Source organism: Chiloscyllium punctatum, chromosome 24, assembly GCF_047496795.1.
Source record: "Chiloscyllium punctatum isolate Juve2018m chromosome 24, sChiPun1.3, whole genome shotgun sequence".
Classification (NCBI taxonomy): Eukaryota; Metazoa; Chordata; class Chondrichthyes; order Orectolobiformes; family Hemiscylliidae; genus Chiloscyllium; species Chiloscyllium punctatum.
The window spans coordinates 65,072,181-65,095,521 of NC_092762.1; the positions used below are offsets into that span (position 1 = coordinate 65,072,181).

At 38.4% G+C, this 23,341-nt stretch overlaps 1 protein-coding gene across 4 annotated transcripts in view; it reads left to right on the plus strand.

The window, feature by feature from the left end:
• The window catches only part of nfic (nuclear factor I/C), a 792,066-nt gene that overhangs the window by 580,247 nt on the left and 188,478 nt on the right, over positions 1 to 23,341 (plus strand). For all 4 annotated transcript variants that reach the window (XM_072594043.1, XM_072594046.1, XM_072594045.1 and 1 more), the window contains exon 3: positions 5,957 to 6,028. In XM_072594043.1, coding sequence (XP_072450144.1) covers positions 5,957 to 6,028 — 72 coding nt within the window. The remainder of the gene's footprint in view (positions 1 to 5,956; positions 6,029 to 23,341) is intronic.

The following is a 23,341-nucleotide window of genomic DNA, read 5'->3' on the forward strand; positions in this document are numbered from 1 at the left end:
AGTAGTACTACACAGAGAGGGGTCAGAGGAGTTGCTCCCCTTGAGGGATCTGTGAAGGCAGAACTACCTTAGAACAAAGAACAAAGAAAATTTACAGCCCAGGAGCAGGCCCTTCGACCCCCTCAGCTTGAGCCGATCCAAATCAACTGTCTAACTAAACCTGTCGCCCAATTCCTAAGCATCTGTATCCCTTTGCTTCCCACCTACTTTGGCTTTATGAATTTTCTCTGAGAAGGCAAAATCGGATGTAATGGTGTTACAGTTAAATAAAGGTAATTATGTGGGCATGAGAGAGGAACTGATGAAAATAGACTGGAAGCAGAGCCTGGCAGGGAAGACAGTAGAGCAAAAATGGCAGGGGTTTGTGGGTATACTTGAGGACACTGTACAGAGGTTCATCCCCAAGAAAAGAAAGATTATCTGGGGAGGGATTAGACAGCCATGGCTGACAAAGGAAGTCAGGAAATATATTAAAGAAAAAGAGAGATCCTATAAAGTGGCCAAGAGCACTGGGAAATCAGAAGATTGGGAAGGCTACAAAAACAAACAGAGGATAACAAAGAGAGAAATAAGGAAGGAGAGGATCAAATATGAAGGTAGGCTAGCCAGTAATATTAGAAATGATAGTAAAAGTTTCTTTCAATACATAAGAAACAAATGACAGGCAAAAGTAGACATTCGGCCACTTCAAACTGATGCTGGAAGCCTAGTGATGGGAAATAAGGAAATAGCTGGAGAACTTAATAAGTACTTTGCGTCAGTCTTCACAGTGGAAGACATGAGTAATATCCCAACAATTAAAGGGAGTCAGGGGGCTGAGTTGAGTATGGTTGCCATTACAAAAGAGAAAGTGCTAGAAAAGCTAAAAGGTCTTAAAATTGATAAAACTCCTGGCCCCGATGGGCTACATCCTAGAGTTCTGAGGGAGGTGGCTGAGGAAATAGCGGAGGCATTGGTTGAGATCTTTCAAAAGTCACTGGAGTCAGGGAAAGTCCCGGATAATTGGAATAACGCTGTTGTAACGCTCTTGTTCAAGAAAGGATCAAGACAAAAGATGGAAAATTAGAGGCCAATTAGCCTAACCTCGGTTGTTGGTAAAATTCTAGAATCCATCATTAAGGATGAGGTTTCTAAATTCTTGGAAGAGCAGGGTCAGATTAGAACAAGTCAACATGGATTTAGTAAGGGGAGGTCGTGCCTGACAAACCTGTTGGAATTCTTTGAAGCGGTGACAAGTAGGTTAGACCCAGGGAAACCCAGTGGATGTGGTCCATCTAGACTTCCAAAAGGCCTTTGATAAGGTGCCACACGGGAGGCTGCTGAGTAAGGTGAGGGCCAATGGTGTTCAAGGTGAGCTACTGGTATGGATTGAGGATTGGCTGTCTGACAGAAGGCAGAGAGTTGGGATAAAAGGTTCTTTTTCGGAATGGCAGCTGATGACAAGCGGTGTCCCGCAGGGTTCAGTGTTGGGGCCGCAGCTGTTCACGTTATATATTAATGATCTGGATGAAGGGACTGGGGACATTCTAGCAAAGTTTGCCGATGATACGAAGTTAGGTGGACAGGCAGGTAGTACTGAGGAAGTGGAGAGGCTACAGAAGGATCTAGACAGTTTGGGAGAGTGGTCCAGGAAATGGCTGATGGAATTCAATGTGAGCAAATGCGAGGTCTTGCACTTTGGTAAAAGAATACAAGCATGTACTACTTTCTAAACGGTGAGAAAATTCATAAAGCCAAAGTACAAAGGGATCTGGGAGTGCTAGTCGAGGATTCTCTAAAGGTAAACATGCAGGTTGAGTCCATGATTAAGAAAGCGAATGCAATGTTGTCATTTATCTCAAGAGGTTTGGAATATAAAAACACCATTGTGCTACTGAGACTTTATAAAGCTCTGGTTAGGCCCCATTTGGAGTACTGTGTCCAGTTTTGGTCCCCACACCTCAGGAAGGACATACCGGCACTGGAGCATGTCCAGTGGAGATTCACACGGATGATCCCTGGAATGGTCGGTCTAACATATGAGGAACGGCTGAGGATCCTGGGATTGTATTCATTGGAGTTTAGAAGATTAAGGGGAAATCTAATAGAAACTTACAAGATAATATATGGCTTGGAAAGAGTGGACGCTGAGAAATTGTTTCCGTTAGGCGAGGAGACTCGGACCCATGGACACAGCCTTAGAATTAGAGGGGGTAAATTCAGAACAGACATGCGGAGACATTTCTTCAGCCAGAGAGTTGTGGGCCTGTGGAATTCATTGCCGTGGAGTGCAGTGGAGGCCGGGACGCTAAATGTCTTTAAGGCAGAGATTGATAAATTCTTGATGTCACAAGGAATTAAGGGCTACGGGAAGAATGCGGGTCAGTGGAATTGAAATGCCCATCAGCCATGATTGAATAGTGAGTGGACTTGATGGGCCGAATGGCCTTACTTTCATTCTTATGGTCTTATGGTCTTACTCATGCATCTGTCCAGACACATCTTAAATGAGTCTTGCTTCATCTTTCTGAAATTGTCACGATACCACTTTCCTTGAGCAAGTGATATACTCAACATTAAGAATGCTACTTGTAAAGGTTCACACCCTTTTATCGAGCTTATCAACTGGCATTCTGGACTAAACACATGATTTAAAGAACACTATCATAAGTTATTGTATTTACCATGAAAAAGTAATCTCTTCTTAACTATAGCCACTTGTCAACATTTTCAACGCTTGTCATTGCCACACCAAATGTTACTGCATTCCATCTGTACCCTGCTCTCATGTTGTATAACACAATGCAATAGAACTGCACAAAGGTAATTATTAGGTAATGTGTTGTCTCACCCAAGCCTTTGTTGCATTGAAATAATTGAATCTCGGTGATAATTGGATGATTTGTTGACTAGCACATCTCCACTCTGTCTTTGTCATCAGGTCTGCCACTGATTGTTCCACTTTAGAGCTATACAGACATTTTCTCCTGTAAGTTTACACCTTCCCCTATTTCAAGTCTTTCTATAGTTTGCTTTTCTCCCTCTTAAAGACAATCAGTTTCTATTACGATAATCAATGAAATAAAAATTTCCCCAAGCTCCCACTCTATGTAAGTGTCTCAGTTGTCTCCTATCTGGTACTGCTGAACTCATATATCAGTGCAATCAAGAATTACAAATGCTATCTTTTCGCTTTGAGATTGTGCAATAGAAATCTAACACATCTCAACACTGGCAATTATACAGTATTTAGTGTACTTGGTAATTCAGAGCTTTATTTTGCTAAATAATTGCATCCAACTGTACTGTGGTGAAAACAAATATAAACTCAAGTTATCTGTCAGTTGTTTAACTTAAGCTTAACTGTCGATGTTACATACAGCAATGTGGATCCAAATATAAGTTAATATATGCCATCACACTTATAGATCATTAATAAAATTCATTATCAAACTCAATATTAATTTCAAATTGAGTTATAGTTTTGAGATTTTGCATTCTATTTTATACTCCCACCAAATGGTATTATTGGAAGAGAAACCACTGTTGGTGAGAAAATACATTGTTGCCAACAATTTAATTCAACAGCCAGATCTTAAAAAAAATAGATATTTTCATAACAATGTGTGTCTTTTTCATTACACCAGAAGTCTTAAAAAGATTAAAAATTTCACACAAGATCATGAGACATGTTTAGATAAAGAGGCTGTTCAACTTGAATTTGACTTACCAACCCTAGAACATGTAGCCATCTTGTATTAGTCCAGTATCCTGGTTGCAGTCATCATTCTGGCGATTATAAGATCGGTTATGATCCGTCAAGTAAAACAAATGAATTTATTGCATACTGTTCCATTTGTCTTTTAGGGTATTTGATTTCATGTCCAATCAATCAACAAAGCCTCAGCACTCTCTAAAACTAGCATAATCCAAAGAACAACAGTTGACTTTGTAGTCAACATTCTCATTGTCTTGTGATTGCTGCATGGACTGAGCTTTTTGAGTAGTAATATATGTTATAGAAAGCTGTGAATAAATTCAACTCATTTCTTTTAAATAGCTAGGTTATATTGTTTCTCCTGACTGCAAGTTGTTTTTTACAAATTGTCCAAGTCAACAATACTTGATGTTCCTTTCTTATTCCGTACCTGATTGAGCTATTTCCTAACAGACTTGAAATAAAAAGTAGAAAAGAAAGTGACAGACTTTAGGTTTTGGTATCCTGTATCATTTGAAATCAGTCTGGTTATTTCTTTTTTATAGCTATTGTTCAAAAAGTGACAAAAATTAAGTTCCTTTTTGCAATCCGTGCCATGAAAAACCTGAGTGAAAGAATGTGGAGAGAACAAATATTTTAGTCAAGAAATTATAAAATTGGAAATTAACTTAGCTGTGTGCTAAAGATGATACTGTTTTGTTGGGTTATCTGCAACACCATTTACACGAAGTGTTTCATCGTGGTTCCAATTTCCAGCCTGTTCCAGTCATAAAATGAGTTGCTTAATCATATAATTATCAAATTATGTTATGTCACATTGCATGACTGGAAATATATGGTTCTGACTCCTTGACTGTATAATCAAAACCATCAACCATTGTAGGAACGTGGCATTTACATGTTCTCTGCAGGGTTGCCATACAATATTGAATAGGGTATTCATGTTCCACAAGTTTAGTACCAGGGAAAAACTGAAACTGAAATAGGACTCAAGGTTGGTAGCTCAAACTGCCTCTAAAATGGAGAGAAATTCCCTTTTCCAGGAGGCCTCGCTTCTTTTTGGTCTGATACACAGAAAAAATTAGTCTGAAGAGGAGCAATGCATCTAAGTTGCAAAACAAAGCGCCTATCAGAACTTCCCTTTATATATTGTTGGAGTTATTTTAATCAATGTGTTCAAACATTGTTTCCTGTGCAGGTGAGACTGGACCTTTTGGCTAAGAACCTTCTTTGTATTGTTGGATGCTGTTTTATTAACTGATCAATGTAAAGATTTTGTTAAGAATGTTATGTTTGTAATGTCCCAAGTAATTTCCTGTAAGGTGTGCAAGCACAGAACAGTGTAGCAAACTAAAATTTCTCAAATAGGCTGCATGAAGTTGGCTACATTAAGATATTGTGAATTTGTCGCCTCCAATATAAAACACTCATGCACTGTTAAAAAAAATGTTTTAGATCAATGTTGTTGATTGAAGACAGTGGAAATAAAATTGATGCAAGATTTAATAATTTGCTACCCATGTTACATCAAGTCAAATTCTGATCTCCCAGAATTTTTAAATAAATCAGTGGAGTTGATTATATATTTATCTACAATCCATTCTTCTGTCACTTTTCTTTAAATATGCAGCTTTGAGCAATATTTACTGAATCCATAATCAAATTAATTCTGGAGGCATTTAGAAAATAAGACATTGTTACAGAAATAGACCATATATCTATTGTGCCTGCTACATTACTCATTAAAATCATGCTGAATGTTTACATCAACTCCATTTTCCATCATATTCCCACATACTTTGTTTCCCTTTGCTCCCAAAAAATTCCATTGACCCCAGTATTGAATATGTTTGATAACTGAGTATCAACAGCCTCTGAGATATGGGATTCCAAAGATTTCAAATTTTCTGTATGAAAGAATTTCACCTTATCCCTATCCTAAATGGTTGACCCCTTATCCTGAAATTATAAACCCTCATTCCAGACTGTCCAGCTCCTGGAAAACAATCTTTCTGCATCTAATTAGATTGATCAAGTAGGTGACTTTCTGCTAAATAGCACCTGGATATTGAAGTGAAATTACTATATAAGTTATCCAGACATTGTACATGCATCCTGGGGGTTGCTGTATAACACAGTATCCTGCTGGGAATTTGGGGAGCATGAACTTTATCTTACTTTTATAAGTGAACTATTATTGTAGCTTTTCAATGTGTCATTTTTAAGTTTTCTTCACTCATCCAAACCTTTTTCTTGCAGAACCAGAGCAGACTGGCAGCCCAAGGCCTGCTATTGGCTCTGAAGCTGATGATAGCAAGACAGGAACAATTGGTGAGTATTGAGCTTGGTAACATTTGTGCATGGTTGTAAGGGTGTTTGTGATGCAATGGTAGTCCATTCCTCTGGACCAAGAGGTCTGGATTCAAATTTATGCTATGCCAGAGGTGTGTAAGAACTTCTCTGATTAGAAAATATCTACATTTATGATTATAGTACTTCCTTTATTCTCTCATAGTTATTGATGTATAGTGGTATTTCACAGCTTTGCAGTGTTATTGATGTATTTAGTGATTCTTCCCACTCTATATTACAGATGTTTATACTTCCTTCCCACTCAATGTATCTAAACATTCAATAGAATGTCCTTCTCTTTCACTGTTAATTTTTCCATTTGTGCTCACCAGTCAGTTCTGCTGAACTCAGATTTTGTTTTGTTCTCAACCAGTGTACCATTCAGGCAAATTTCAAACTTCATTCATCTACATATAAAATGGAGAAGAAGCAATATTGCAAGTGTGTAGGATAATTTTTGCATACTTCTGTGCTGTCTACCATCAGAATGCCAGATAAGTTATCACTGTGATGAAATAGTAGATAAGAAATTGGTCTTCACCACTATTTTAATCAACTCTGTAAACTTTTAAATGAAATTTCCATTGTTTATTTTCCCACTCATTGTGGATATTCAGCAATGAGTACACAATATTATTTTAACAGTTTCAGTCACATGGAGGTGATACCTTCAGGGTAGCTTACCTTCAATTAAAACTAGTGCACCAAAACAGCTCAAGCAGCACTTTGGACTCTAACAACGTATAACAGTCTGAAGGAAAGGTAAGCATAATTGACTGTTAAGGAAGTCAGTGGCTAAAGGAAATGTCTTGGCACTTTTATTTATGAAGCCTAAAACAACAAGATTGCTGCTACCTACTATTTTTGAAAAAAAAGCAGAAGCCCTTTTCCAGTCTGGGTTAACACAAACCTGTACTGAGAGCTATCTGAACCCATTACAACAGTTTGTAGTTAAGGGCCCTAAGGATCTATAATTCTGCAATTATGGCTATTACCCCCATCCACGAAGGAATATTTTTCCCATCAGCTTCTCCTGATTTTTCTTCTCTAGATTTGCACAGTGAATATGCATATAATTATTATAGGTGTTGTATTGCTGCTTATAATAATATTTAATGTTGAAATTCCAAATAATGTCAGGTGACAGCAATCTTCTTGTTTCCATTTATATGCAGCTATCAAATATCTGAGCATTTCACACCTGAAACAAGTGACCTGCTGTGAAAATCACTGGTGTTATGTATCACCTCTAATCTCATCCATCAGCTGGTTTTGCAACATTGGAGTTCAGTTTATAGGTAAATGGTCAGAGGTGTGAAATGTGTAAGGATAAACAAATTAGAGAACAAGGGAATTAGAACACTGGTGTCAGTTGACACCATTTCATTTCAAAACACTAGGTACAAAAGCAAAATACTGTGAATGTGAGCAGTTGGAAAAAAGACAGTGAATGCTAGAAATGTTCTCCACAGCAGGCAACCTCTGCAGAGAGAGGAATACAAAATTAAAGTTTGAAGTCATTGATCATTCATTTAAAAGTTATTAGTTATATACTAGTTAATCTTTAAACGCTACTTAAGCATCTATCAGTCCCACAGGATAATAGATTAGCTGAGGTTTGCCGATTGTACAGCAATTGCCATGTAGAGATATTCCCTTAACTATGCTGTACTTTCACCCATTCACAGCTAGGTCAAGTGGGCAGGAGAAATCTCTTTCTCAAGCTCAATTTAACAGGCTCAAAGTTGATAATCCACAACAGCTTTTACAGCACACTGTTTTTGCTCTGATTTATTAGCATTGCCATTGTATTAATAATGCTAAATCCAGCATTTATCCCAGTAACTGAACTGAAGGCTGACCAATAAAAATTGGGTATGCTGTTACGTTGTCAGGAGAAGAAATCCGGATTTTGTAGCATTAATCAAGGCTAATGGATGCCAATCTCCTAGAATATAAACTAAAAGGATGAATATAAAAGATACTTGGAGAATAACTGGAATATGTGAACTTGAATCTGCTGAAAATTAACATAGATAAAGTTAGAGAATCTTTAATATTTTTATGCTTAAAGATGCTTTCATTTTCTTTGAGGGTAGTATTTATTTTGAGGATTGAAGCAGATTCATAATATAATTTTTGTGAGAGTCTGCCAGATAAGTCAAACAAGATTAGAGACAAAAAAAACTGCAGATGCTGGAATCCAAAATTGACAGGCAGGGTGCTAGAAGAACACAGCAGGCCAGGCAGCATCAGGAGGAGGAGAAGTAGATGTTACATGTGTAACCCTTCTTCAGGACTGGGGTTGGGTGTAGGGTGGACTGGAGGTCAAGAGGATGGTGGGGGCAGGGTGGTGAAGTGGGGATAGGTGAAGACAGGTAGAGGGTGCAATCTGGTTGGTCAGTGGGAGGTTCATCATATGATCAAAGAGCTGGAGAGCTGAGGAGGTCACGGTGTTGTGGCAGTGAAAAGGGTTTCACTGAGTGCACGTCTGAGGGAGGCAAGCACAAACAACACAGGAATAAACCTATGCTAGGTCCAGCCTTTGCTGGAGTGGAAATTTTGAATATTTTGACAGAGTAAAAGGCGCAATGTAACTGTGCACTCTCTCTCTTTCCTCCATCATGTTAAACAGTCTATTTTCCGACATTAGAATCCTCTTTTGGGAACTGATGGAGGGACAGCACAGGTATAAACAATCCGATTAGGTGCACCAGACTGCCCATCAGTAATTACAAGGCAAAACTTCAAATTTAGTCTAGGGTGAAGCCTGGACTTTGGAGAGCTGACTACCTTTTAAAAAGAAATGAAGGCATTTCCCTTTGTAAGGAGGCTTTTGAGAGATTTGTCCAGCTTGCTTCAGGGTGGTTGGTATGGAGGTAAGGCCTCAGGTGTGGTAAGTTATCCAACAACACCTAGTCAAGAGTTTTTCAGGTGAATTTGCTGGCCTTTTTCAGGAGTGCTCCAGCCTGCTAAAAACCTTGACGTTCTGAGACCTGAGTGTGTAAACCTCTTATGGGTTTGAAGATGGAGATTAATTTTTATGGCCTAGATCTTTCATTTTGACTGTCGCATTGATGTTGGTGGTAAAGTTTCAGTAGCAGTCTCACACAACTTTTGTTTTGAATTATCCACTTACTGGTGAAAAACCTTTCCACATGTGATCATTAAATTATTTAGTTTTGCATAAATGTTAACATTGTCATTGGAAAGTTAATGATGTCAAGAGATAATGTGTGAAGTACTCCATTCAGTTCGTATCCCATCAATTTCGTAGTATACATCCAGTGTTGTACTTGACCAAGAACCACTTGGGTCCTAAAGTAAGCATGAAACATTAGTCTGTTTTAGTTTTTTAATCCCTGTGACCTGATTGTTAAAACGCATCAAGATTAGCTGAGACAAAAATAGAAATTGCTGCATAAGTTCAGAAGGTCTGGCAGCATCAGTTCTGAGGCAGGTTCACTTGACCTGAAATGTTAACTCTGATTTCACTTCACAGAAGCTGCCAGAACTGCTGAGCTTTTCCAGCCATTTCTATTTTTGTCTCTGATTTACAGAATCCACAGTTCTTTTAGGGATTATCTGACCTATTCACAGCATGGTGCTTTCCTGTAACACATTTCCAATCATGCATCTTAGCAGTTAGATCATAGTTAAGATGTTAAAACAATAATAGATTGATCAAGTCACTTAAATGAATGTCATTGACAATCTGTTATACTAGTAGATTGCCAGTCATACTTGTTCTATGCAATTGTCTCTGAATTTGCTCTAATATTACAATTTGCTGTGCACAACACTAAATATTTGTCAAAGAAAATACAGATGTCAGAGATTTGAACCAAAAATAGAAAATGTTGGAAATATGCCACAAGTCCGTCAAATTGTACAGGGCAGCAGCCAAGTTAATGTTTCAGATGCTGACCTTTTGCCGGAAGTCAAAAACGTGGGGCCTGGATATCCCACAAGGGTGCTTGCCAGCTTAGAACTTCCTGCTCATTCAGATTAATAGACATAAAGCCATACCAGGGCAGCATAGAGTGAAAAGTCATGGTTGGAAGATCAAAAAAAGTTACACAGCCAAAATTTAATAACAGCTCATGAGATACATTATACCACACTGGAAGAAGAGACTGCTGAAATCTTAGCCTGATGTCTAAAAGTAGGACTTATTGACATTGCACAACCAGATGAAAAATAGGAACATGGTAATTTACAGGACCATTACTAACTTTCTAACTGGTTTCAATTAGTTACCATGAACTCTGTAGTATTCATTCAAAGAACTGTGTCACGTTAATTTAGTTTGAATTACCAGTGTTACTTTTCTTTCTTTTTCAAATTAGCCACCACCCACACGGCAATACATATATTATACTTGATATATAAGCTGACCCTTGAGTTTGAAAAGAGTTTTGTAGGATTCAAAGGTAGACTTTTACACTGTGATCTACAGTAACGAGATAGTTCTTTCAAAAGCCAAGCACATGCTGGCTGATTGGCCACCTCCTGTGCTGGTTCTAATTCTGTCCCTCAAGGTGGCATCTAACATTATGTAACATGTAAGCTGTTCTGGAGAAATCTTAACGTAATTCAGTCTAAAGTAACAAACATTTACTAATCTCCCTTTCCTCTGAAGCCACTGTGTTCCTTTACTTAAAATTGAAAAGGATTAAATAGAATCATATTTTTTGGTCATATTTATTGTCAAGGAAGTGCATAGCATATTAGTGATCCATGAACGAAGATGTGTTTAACAGTGCCACCTCAAAATCACACAACATCAGGTTAGATTAGATTCCCTACAGTGTGGAAATGGGCCCTTCAGCCCAACAAGTCCACACCGACCCTCCGAAGAGTAACCCACCTTGACTCATTTCCCTAAATTTACCCCTGACTAACGCACCTGACATTATGGGCAATTTAGCATGGCCATTCACCTAACCTGCACACCTCTTGGATTGTGGGAGGAAACCGACACAGACACAGGCAGAATGTGCAAACTCCACACAGACAGTCACCCAAAAGTGGAATCGAACCTGGATCCCTGGCACTGTGAGGCAGCAGTGCTAACCATTGGGTCCCTAGTTCAACAGCAAGTCTCACTTGCTATAGCTAGCTGACAAAGGAGCAGTGCTCAGAAAGCTTGCACTTTGAAATAAATCTTTTGGACTATAACTTGGTGTTGTGTGATTTTAACTTTATTCACCCCAGTCCAACACTGGCATCTCCATATCATGGAAAACCTCAGCAGGTCTGGCAGCATCTGTGAAGAGAAATCAAAGTCAACGTTTCAGGTTTGGTGACCCTTCCTCAGAACCTCAAATTAACTTGGATTTCTCTGCTTAGATGCTGCCAGAACTGCTGAGCTTTTCCAAGCAATTTCTGTTTTTGTTTCTGATTTACAGGAACTGCAGTTTTTTTTCGGTTTTTACAATTACATGCAGTTAAAGTTGTTACTGAAGCTTTGTCAAAAATTTGCTAGTTTGGTTTACAAAGTCTAAGCAGCAAAATTACACTCAGGCTAGTTGTTTTCTAGCATTTTATTGTAGTTTCAACTGATTATTTAAGATTGTCACGCAGCAGTGAACCACAGGGAGATACCCTCTGTGTTCTTTTCTGACAAAGCCATACCACATTTATAAAGAATGAGTGTATAATTTCAATAACAGTAGCCCAGAGGAAATTCCCATTTCTTGCTATCTGTTCATCTCACATGCTATGCGTACTGTTTGAAGACAGGTGATCAATTCTAAATTAAAAGCATTTAATTAAGATATGCATGTCACCAGTTAAAACATAATAGCTCTGACTGGCCTTGCTGTTTTCATGTTGATTATTACTGTTTTAAAATCAGTGTAGCGTTTTATCCTGTAAGTCAGAGCCAGCAGAACTAAGTTAAAACTTTAGCCAGAGACATAAAATTGTATTTTATCCTTAAGCTTATTATTTGTTGGGCACCTTGCTTTGGACATATGCTACTGAAAGTTTAAAGCTTTTGCTATCTGCCTGCCTTGCTTAATATTTAAAATGCTACAATACCAATTTCAGTGTTGAAAATAGTCTCAGTAATCAGACCAATATCCAACAAGAACGTCCACTTCCCGGTCATATGTAAAAATATAAGTTTAGTTGTTTAGCATGGCATTGTATAACAAAACTCCACTTATTCTGCTGCATGTTTGAAACTGAGGCTTCAGAAGAACTTTTAATTGAGTCAGTTATTTCTTTTGTTGACTCCAATTTTTTTTTGCGGTCTCCTTGAACCAAACAGATTATTTAATGTTGTTTTATGTGTTTGTTCCTTGAACTCACACCCATTATAATTGGACTAAAGTTGCTTGAAGTAATTTCCAGTTGAATGTTTCCAGCAGAGAGAGGAAGCTAGGGAGCAATGTGTGATGGGTAAAGAATAAAACCAACCAGGATCTGCTAATGTGGAAGGGCAAAACAGATGAGGATGATATTCATGCAGAAAACAATTTAGCAAGAGGAACGAGTAGAGGATGTAACTGAAGCCAAACTCCTACTGAGCTACTAAAGCCAAGGATTGCTGAAAGAATCATTATAACCCATATCCTCTCTTCAGTACATCTAAAATTGTGTGTCTCCATAGAAGCAAACCTAGAAGACAAATTGTAAAAGCTATAGGTATGGTATGTATAGTATTGTTTGTGGAACTGCAGTGAATGTCTAGCAGATTCATTACTTCCTGTTGACTGAAAAACCCAGTCTGTACCGTGGTCACTGATACTTATACTGTCATAGACATATGAATCTGCAGTCAGCAGATTGGTAAGAATGAAGAATATGTTTTTCCCTCTTGTTGGTTCCCTCATCACCTGTAGCAGATCCCATCTACCAACTATGACCCCCTGTAGAACCCAACTGGCTCTGCTGAGCCACTTGTGTGGTGGGAATTGAAATCCCCAATCAGAGTACATTTTGTGCCCTTGCCATCCTCAGTGCTTCTTCCAAGTGTTGTTCAACATGGAGGAGTGCTCATTCATCAGCTGACAGAGGGTGGTACATGGTAATCAGCAGGTTTCTTGCCCATGTTTAACCTGAAACCATCCACAGTCAATTTTGAGGACTCCCAAGGCAACTTCCTCCTGACTATTTAGCACTGTACCACTTTCTCTGTTGGGTCTCTCCTGGTGGGACAGGACAGATAAAGGGCTGGTGATGGTAGTGTCTGGGACATTATCAGTATGGTATGATTCTGTGAGTATGACTATGTCAGGCTGTTGCTTGACTAGCCTGTGCACCCTTTGACATGGTTGACCAAAAGGTGCTCCTCCAACACCTCTCCACTGTCACTCAGCTGATTGGTGCTGCAAATCCCCAGATCTATTCATCTATGTAATCATAGCCAAAGTATTATTTGCAGTGACTTCTCTTCATGTTCCTGTTACCTCTTGTGTTCCCTCAGGGTCTATCCTTGGCTCCCTCCTATTTATCATCTGTATGCTGTGTATCAGTCTCATAATCTGAAATCAAAGCATTAGCTTTCACATGTACACCACAGCCCAAACATCTCTCGCTCGACACCAAAGACATTTGTCTGATATCCAGTGCTGGATGATCAGAAATTTACTTCCAAAATATATTGGGAAGACCAAGGATAAAGGCCTTGCTCAATGCCACAAAGTCCATATTCTAGCTACCAACTCTATCCCTCTTTCTGGGAACTCCTTGAGGCTGATGCAATCTGTTTGCAATCCTGATGTTATATTTCACCCCAAGACACACTTCTAATTATTTATACATGCTATCATTAATCCAGCTTACTTCCATTTCAGTAACACCACCCGATTCCACCCCTGCCCGAACTCATTTGCTGCCAAAACCTTTAACTATACCTTTGTTAGCCCTAGACTTGACATAACTGTTTCAACAAATTTGTAGCCAACCTCCCAAATTCGACTATCTGTAAATTTGTGATCACCCAAAATATGGTTCTTTCTTATTAAAGAACATTGTCAATTCACCTATTGCCCTTGTGCTCACTGATCTATAATAGTTTCTGGTCTGGTATCAACTTGTTTTTTAAAATTTTTAATCTTTGTTTTTAAGCCACTCTAAGGCTCCACCCCTCCCTTTTTCCGGAACCTCCTTCAGATCAACAACCCTCGACAATATTTGTGCTATTCTAGACTCTTGAGATTTTAAACTTCCTGATTTTACGTGCTACGTTAATGGTGCCTTCTGAAATTTCCTCCCAAACTTTTCACCTGAACCTTGCTTACTTCATTCATCCATTTAACATCTAACCCAACTGCTGTATCATTGTCTTATGAGCCTCATTGTCAAATCAACACTGCTGTGAAAAGCGTTGGGAGATTTTGTTATGTTAAAGTTTCTATACATGGAAAATAAACAGGAGCTACCTTGAGTTTACTTTGTGCTCTTGAAATGTTGAAATGCAGAGAATCTGTAAGTTGTTTTATGCAGTAATGGAAGAGAATTTTTGTCCATGCATACAAATCACAGAAAATCCAAAGGCAAATGGGATTTTGGTCAAATGATCTCCTTCTGTACCACTTTGATTCTGTGATTTACCTTTCAATACACGATATTTGGAACATAAAAGTAAATAAGTCTTGTTGAAATTATGTAGAGCTTCGGTGAAACAACACCTGTACAGTTTTAGTCTCCTTCCAGAAGAATGGCCTTCAAAGAGTATAACAAAAGATTCACTGATTAACTTCGAGGAAAGCGATTTGAGTGGAATGAACTTGTATTTTCTGCTTTTCAGTCTAATAAACCTGTTATCTGAAGATCAGAAAAAAAAGAGGTGATCTCACGGGAATGTATAAGTTCTTAGAGGACAGGAGTTAGATTATACTGAGAAGTAAGATCTGTTCAAGAAAGAGATCAATAGATTTTTGATTTCCAAGGAACTTAAGATATGGGGAAAATGCAGATAGGTGAATTAAGGTAGAAGATCAGCCATTAATATATTCATTGGCAGAGTAATCTTAAAGTACTGAATGGCTCGCTCCTGCTACTGTTATATTCTTACAGTTTCATTGACAGAGATGACAAGAGTTTCTTTACTCAGTATTATACATCAGAGGACTGTAGGTGTTTAATTGATCGATTATAATCATGATAGGGATTTAAAGAAACAAACAAAAACTGAAATTGCTGAAGACATTTGACAGGTTTGGTAGCATCTGTGGAGAACAAACAGAATTAATATGTCAAGTCCAGTGACCCTTCTTCAGAACTAGAAGCAACTAAAAAACAATGGTATTAATGCTGAAGATGAGAGTTAGGGGGAGCTGAAAAGGTGTGAGCAGACTGTTGGAGATGAATCCGAGATGGAAATAGATAGATAGATGCTGAGATGGTTGATAGTAAGCCAGGGAAGAAGTGAAGTTAGATCGATTATACTAAGAAATAGAGATGGGGCAAGTATTGATCTTTGGTCACAAAAGGAATCAAGAAATGTGGCAAAAGAATTGCAAAGTGGAGTAGATGTTAAATGATGGAAAAGGCTCAAAGGACAATATGACCTAGCCTTTTCCTATTTGTTATGTTCTAAAGACTGCCATGGAATTTAAGGTCAAAATCTTGTGTTCAGGCTTTTTTGTTCTCATGAATCATCAGATCACTGCAGAGCTCATTGTTGTGTACCGTTTACTGTGTACCTACCCGAAAATTACACAGGGCTTTTGTGGAATGACCAATTGAGTAACACAAGCACCTGTCTGATCTGTGGAAAATACAGGGTCATTCTTCAATATCTGGTTCTAATTTGCACTTTTCAAAGTAAATGAACTTGACATATTGCAGTAAACTGGAATAAAAAAAGTCAATCTGAACACATTACTCACCAAAGTAGTGCCTGTGTTTTTGTTTCAGAGCATCCATGGTTATAGATCAAAATTCACATTTATTTTCCTTTAGCATCTTTGCTCTCCAATGAAATCCCATGACTTTTACATGTTCATGATTAGTCATTTGATATTACTTACAATCAGTATTCAGCCATAAGTTAAGCAATTACTACAATAAAGTCAAACATATAAATTACGTTAAACATAGCAGTAACATTAGCCTCTAGGTACTCATTACCAGCCAAGTGGAGCAAACTGTAAAGATAGGTCTCTTAAGGCTGATCGTGGCCATCATGCCTGGAAACATTGGTAAAATTTGTATTAAATTTGGGGCTTTGATTGTAGATATATGCTACGATATTGTTAATATCTTGACTAAAGATTCCTGCAAAACATCTAGCGCAGTTAGTGAGTTTTGAGAAGGAGCTTCATCCAGAGGCTCACTGATAATGTTACCTAGTATGGTGATGAAACATCTGAAAACAAACCTTCTAGCTCAGCGAGCAAACCACCATCCATTTTCCAATTGAATGTCCAAGTTTCCTATCATTGCCTCACTAGGTAACTCATAGTTAGACAATAGTCTTGCAGTTAACCTGAACTGATACTGGCACCATTTGTCTTCAAGGGGGAATGTTTCTGAAATTGTTCCTTGTAATACCTGAAGCAATTATTAATTTTTTTGTCTTCCTCTTAATTTCAGGTCTATTTGCATCTTTTATGAATCCACCTGTTTTCTGACACTTGTGCCTTAGCTACAAAGCAGGCAGAACTTTAGACTTGAACATGTCTGCCTTGAGGTGGTAACACACTGGGGGTGGCCTTAACAAAGCAATTGTTAGCCTTCTGCACCTCAAAGAAATTATACCCTTGCCTTTGCCCTGTCAATCTTAGTGGCTGGCAGCTGAGTACTACCTCAGTAGTGACTGCTGCTGGGAATGTGACAAGTCTTGAGTAGAAGAAAGACATGTGCTGGTTCAAAGTTATGTCCAAGGTTTTTGGAGGTAGAGAGATTGAAAACTCTGTAGGGTGAACAATTCTAGAAGCCCAGGGATGGAGACAGGTCACAAAGTAGGATAATATTGGGGGGACGGTTTAATGGGCACAGAGCGCCACCAAAGGGAGATAATCACCCCTCCTCTCTCTTTCCCCCCCCCCCCCATTTTTTATCTGCATATATATCTGAGGTGGTAAAGTAGTGTGCTGGTCTCCTTGGCTTCACCTGTCTGCATTAGTGCATCAGAGATTGGAACATGCCCCTAACAACTGGCTATTCAAAAGGCTGCTGTCTTTTCTGCCCATGTACTAGGGTGGATAACTCAGCACAAGCCACTCCTTCTTAACCCCACTTAAAATACACTAGTTGCGGAGCAGCAAGACTGCCACCCCCTCACCCCCAACATACAGGCAAACATCAACACTTTTAGATTTATCTTTAACCCTTTGCTCACCCTTTATAGATTTGTTTCAGTGGAATCTTATCCTATCTCCACATTTTTTATTCACTTACGGGATGTGGACATCACCATCAAGGCTATCTATAATTACTCTTGAATGATGTGGCTTGATGGGCCATTTCAGAGGAATAAGTTAAGAATCCATTATGCTGCTGTAGATCTGGAGTCACACATAGGCCAAACCAGGTAAGGATGGCAGATTTCTAAAGGTCATCACTGAGCCAGATAGATTTTTTTTTTAACCACAATCGATGGTAGCTTTATGACCCCATAATTCAGGCCACATTTATATTCCTTACTTTACATGAATTGAATTAAATTCCACCTGCTACTGTGTTTGGGTTTGAACCCTGCACCAGAGCGTTAGCCTGGCATTAGTCTAAAGAAGCAAGCAAACAGAGTAACGGAGCTGTGAACCTATGAAACTGAATAAAAGACTGCATTATACGATATTTCAAGCTGAATATAATACTCAAGATAGCTTAAATATTATGCACGCAGTTATGTTGCTAATAAATTATTCTTTCGGGTAGATCACTGACTTCAAGTTTACTAGTGAATTTTTCAACAGTACTAAAGTTCTATGCCACCAATTGAATGTGATTAAATGAGGCAGAATTTCCATTCAAATTTCTTTACTCTGCTGAACAATTATCTAGCCCTTCGAGTTATGAGTCTCCACAGAATTTCACATTGAGTTAAAACTGTTGGTGACTTTCTAGTTATTCTAATATTACAGCTGTTACAATTAAATTCCCCAGAATACTCCACTTTTGATGTGGTTAGCTGTTTGCAAAAATAAGACATTGGAAAGCTTTGCAAAGCATAATCATAGTAACTGTTTTGCAGTTACATGATAACACAATAATCTGTGCTGCTGAGACAGCAGGCAGAGATGCACTGTACAAGGCAGCCAGACATAAATCTGTGGGAGGGGAAAGGTCACAGAGAAGAGGATGTACCTGTGTTTAAACTGGAACCCTCAGTATCTGACTGATGACGGGAAGATGAAGGACGGGAAGTAGCTATTCCTTTCTTGTGGGCAGAACTGTTGGTGTGAAACTCAGTGTGGGTGATACTGTGTGTTATCTGCCATAACCCATGTTGCTTCTGGATGCCAAAATACCACCACAAACCAGACTTGCATTACAGTTAGCATGATAACATATTTCTTTCAGGACTGACATAATTTTAAGTTGACCTTGTTTCAACTTTATGTTGAGTTACAACTAAGCCATTTTGAAAGCTTTCCCTGTAGATGAGTTACTTAGCTTCAGGATCCTCAACTCTTGTTGCCACATACGAGATGTATATACCCCCACCTGTATTTACACCACCATCATTATTTTTGAGCACTAGTCGTCATTTATCATCCATCATTCTTTAATGTAAGTGACAAAATTTGTTAGTTTTTGCTTTGCAAGGCAATGTACTATTTTCCAGCAACGCTGACAGCAATGCATGTTGCAATTTGTGGGTTGAGCAACTGTAATTCATTGTCACAGGCACCACAGTTAGTATGTTTGCAATTTTTTATCAGACTTTTTATCTGTAGACCTTACAGAATCTTCTGTCTTAAAACTTGAGCTTGTTGAAAAATTCACTAGTACGCTCTAAATTAGTGATCTACCTGAAGGAATAATTTATTAGTAACATAACTGTGTGCATAATATTTACGATTTGGAGATGCCGGTGTTGGACTGGGGTGTACAAAGTTAAAAATCACACAACACCAGGTTATAGTCCAACAGGTTTGATTGGAAGCACACTGGCTTTCGGAGCGACGCTCCTTCATCAGGTGATAGTGAAGGGCTCAATCCTAACGCACAGAATTTATAGCAAGAATTTACAGTGTGATGTAACTGAAATTATACATTGAAAAATTGATTGCCTGTTAAGCCTTTCATCTGTTAGAATACAGTGATAGTTTCTTTCACTTCTTTCATGTGTAAATCACAAAACCTTTTTTTAAAATGATTTGGAGATGTCGGTGTTGGACTGGGATGTACAAAGTTAAAAATCACAACACCAGGTTATAGTCCACCTGATGAAGGAGCGTCGCTGCGAAAGCTAGTGTGCTTCCAATTAAACCTGTTGGACTATAACCTGGTGTTGTGTGATTTTTAACTTTTTTTTAAAATGTTGCATTTTCAGGTTAGCTGTTAACAATGGTGATAGCTAGACAATATGTTGAAGGTGTTGGCCCCCTGTGTTCTCCATCTATGCCATGATGTTTAGATTGATTTTAATCTAAAAAGTGAGATAACGGAGTTTTACATAAATTCATGCAGTTTTTGAGCTCCAAGTTCTACAGGAATGCATGCAGTTTTTGAGCAAAGTACAATGTAACCTTGCAAATACAAATTCACCCCACAAAATATGTGTGCATGTGGGTCTTTGTCTGTCTGTGTGTCTGCCTGTCTGTCTGGGTTAGGGGTTGTGAGTGTGAGAAAGTGTGTGTGTAGTGAGTGCAGAGTGTCTTAAGTCTGTGAGGAGGCATGGTACATTGGGGAAACTGATCAAAGGCTACGACAACAGATGAATGGGCACCTTTTTTTAAAAAAAAGGTTTTGTGATTTACACATGAAAGAAGTGAAACTATCACTGTATTCTAACAGATGAAAGGCTTAACAGGCAATCAATTTTTCAATGTGATGTAACTGAAATTATACACTGTAAATTCTTGCTATAAAGTCTGTGTTAGGATTGAGCCCTCCATTATCACCTGATGAAGGAGCGGCACTCTGAAAGCTAGTGTGCTTCCAATTAAACCTGTTGGACTATAAGCTGGTGTTGTGCGATTATTAATGTAATATTTACGATATCTTGAATGATATATTCTGCTTCAAGAAGTATAGTATAATGCAATTTTTTTTCGGATTCATAGGTTCACAGCTCCATTCAATTGATTAGAAGATTCCACATGGGAGAGGGAGAGCAAGGGAGTGTACTACTTGAGAACTATTTGCTCTGTTAGTCACTTTCTGGATACTCCATTCAAGTGATGGTGTTTGGCTTCCCTGGTCACCCCCTTTCCACATCATGATCTTTATTGACAATGCAATTACACATTCACCATTAAAGCAGCTCCTTTAGGAAGGTAGATGCCAGTCCCGGAAGCATCTGAATGTCTATGTGAAATTAAGTGGTTCTGCTATAGTGTTAATAATCTCCCTATTAACATGACACTGAAAATATCAAAAGTTCCAATGCACATTGCATTAATATGGAGAGATACATCCCCCATCAGATAATTTGGCTCAGGCTAAACTACAAGCAAATTTATCGCAAGAAATATAATTACTACAATTCAAAAAGTAAATGCTACATTTATTAACTTGTTAAAGTTAAGAACTTGTTAAATAATTTACATTGTTGCATTTTTTTTGCCTATGAAGTTATGTCACACTTTGATATCATGGACACTGCTGAATTAAGTAAATTAATGTAATGCACCTTTATAAGTCTTTTGTTAGGCCACACTTCTAGTGTTGCATTCATTTCTGGTCACCACATTACAGGAAGGATGTGGAGGCTCTGGAGGGGGTGCAACAGAGGTTTACCAGGATGCTGCCTGGATTAGAGGGTATGAGCTATAAAGAGAGGCTAGAAAAACTCAGGTTGTTTTCTCTGGAGTGGCGAAGGCTGAGAGGAGACTTCATGAAAGTCTATAATATTCGGAGATACATAGAGAGGGTTGACAATCAGAATCTTTTTCCCAAAGTTGAAATGTCTAAAACAAGGGGGTATGCAATTAAGGTGAGAGGAGAAAAGATCCAAGGAGATAGGAGGGGCAAGATTTTTTATGTGGAGATTGGTAGGCGTCTACCAGAGGTGGTGGAGCAAGATACAATAGGGGCATTTAAGAGACTTTCAGGTAAGGACATGAATGTACAAGGAATGGAGGGATATGGACCAAGGATAGGCAGAAGGGATTCATTTAATTTGGTGTCATGTTCAGCACAACAGCATGAGGTGAAAGGCCCATTCCTGTGCTGTGCTGTTCTATGTTCTATGTCTAGGACAGCTGTCTAGAAATTCCCCGCTGCTCCTTTGATGTGGAGGACAGTTTCTGCTTTTTGAAATAAGTGGGTTCATGACTAGAAGCCCCACCATAGTCTCAAGAGACATTTATTATGAAATGAAGCATTTCAATATCTGCTTTTGTAAGGAAACTCTCTTAGAAGGCTGTGAAATCACTGACACTGAGTTCCATTTCCTCTCACAGTACCAAATTTGCATGCGTAGTCTATTCTTGACATTATTAGGTTTAATCTGGAGGCAATAACAGTCAAACATGGCTCACTGGTTACATTCTCAGCTCAGTGTTACCAGCTTTTGTTCCAAATCAGAAAGTTGCGTGTTCCGCTCCAGAGAACTGACCACCTAATCTAACCTGAAATGCTGAACTGAGATTCCATCTGCCTTCTCAGGTGGATGATGAAGATGTCATTGTTTTATTCAGAAACCATCCATTTATCTTGATCTAAATTTATGTCTCAGTCAACACCTAGAATTAAGTTATAACTTGTTGTGGAGCTTGCTGTTTCTTTGCAATACAACTGTGATGATACTTCAGAGCTACTTAATTGACTGTAAAGTACATGGAATCTAATAAGGACATGAAAAACACTACGTACATGTAAAAAACAAACATGTGGTGGTGCATTGGGCCGTCATCTCTGTCACTATTTTATTTTCCAAAAAGTATACTTTATTCATAAAATTTGTAAAACTATATTACAAAACATTTCAAATTGAAAATTGCCAGAAGTGCAATAAAATTATATTTTTTTCTCTATGCCTTGTTCCATTCTGAGTTGTCTCAGTACAATTTCAATACTCTTTACCTTCATAACATATGTTCTATGTAAAGCACATAGCTTGAAGTGTTTTGTAGATTCCATCCTCCCTTCACTGTACTAAGGCTGAAAGTCCTTACACGTAAATCCCATTGAACCTCTGCAGCAGCTGCCCCAAGCTTAATTTTGCCACTCAACATGTATTCCTGGATCTTGGAATGTGCCAGTTTGCAACACTCAGTTGAGGACAAATCTTTTACTGGAAGACCAGCCACATTCAGAGTACAGACTGTATTTTACCAGATTAATGGTTTATCAGGCACAACTGATGTTTATCTTGGTGTGCACCTCTAGGAACAGTCAGTGGAGCACAGACTCCAGCATCACAAAGTTGCTCAGGAAGAACCTTGGCAAAAAGTAAAGGCATCATTACTTGTAACTATTTCTTAACTCCAGAAAGCATGTGTGTTATGTCCTGAAACAAAAGCAAAATAATTCCATTCAGTATTGGTAACAGAACTCTGTTTTAAAGTCATTAAACATTAGCCTCGCTTCTGTTTTGTTAAACAGACTATAACACAGAAATATTATACAGTATAATTCAGGGTCGAACCGTATTTGTCACAGTATCCCCACTCAGAGGAGTGTGCTAAAATGGAAGATGAGAAAAGATCACTTGTACGTCGAGCTTACCCCATTAATCTAAGCCATCATGATTCATTATACCTCATTCAACCAACAGCAGTCACCTAACCTGAGAGAAGCAAAATGTAAAATGAAAATGGTCAATTTAGGGAGAACACTTTTCAAAAATCTCTGTCCAGTTTCTTTACAGAATAAAAGTGTTTCAACATACCATATTGGCTATGTTTTTACATTACTTCATGTTCCACCTATCTTTTGTATGTCATAATCTCCGCCCTAGCCAGGAAGTTTTGCTACTGTCTCCTGAGGTACAAATGTTTTGTTGCACAAGACAGCAACTTGTTCAGACCACTCTGCTGTGATCAAAAAATTTATAAGTGAGGCACATGTATTTCCCATTTGATGGTATAATATCAAATTGATCAAGAACAGCATTAGTACAAGTCCAGGAACAGATTTAGTGCCTGCCATATTGCCTAGGCAATGGCTTGTGGACAGGATGACATGAGGAATTCCATCAAAATGGAAAGTGGTACAGCA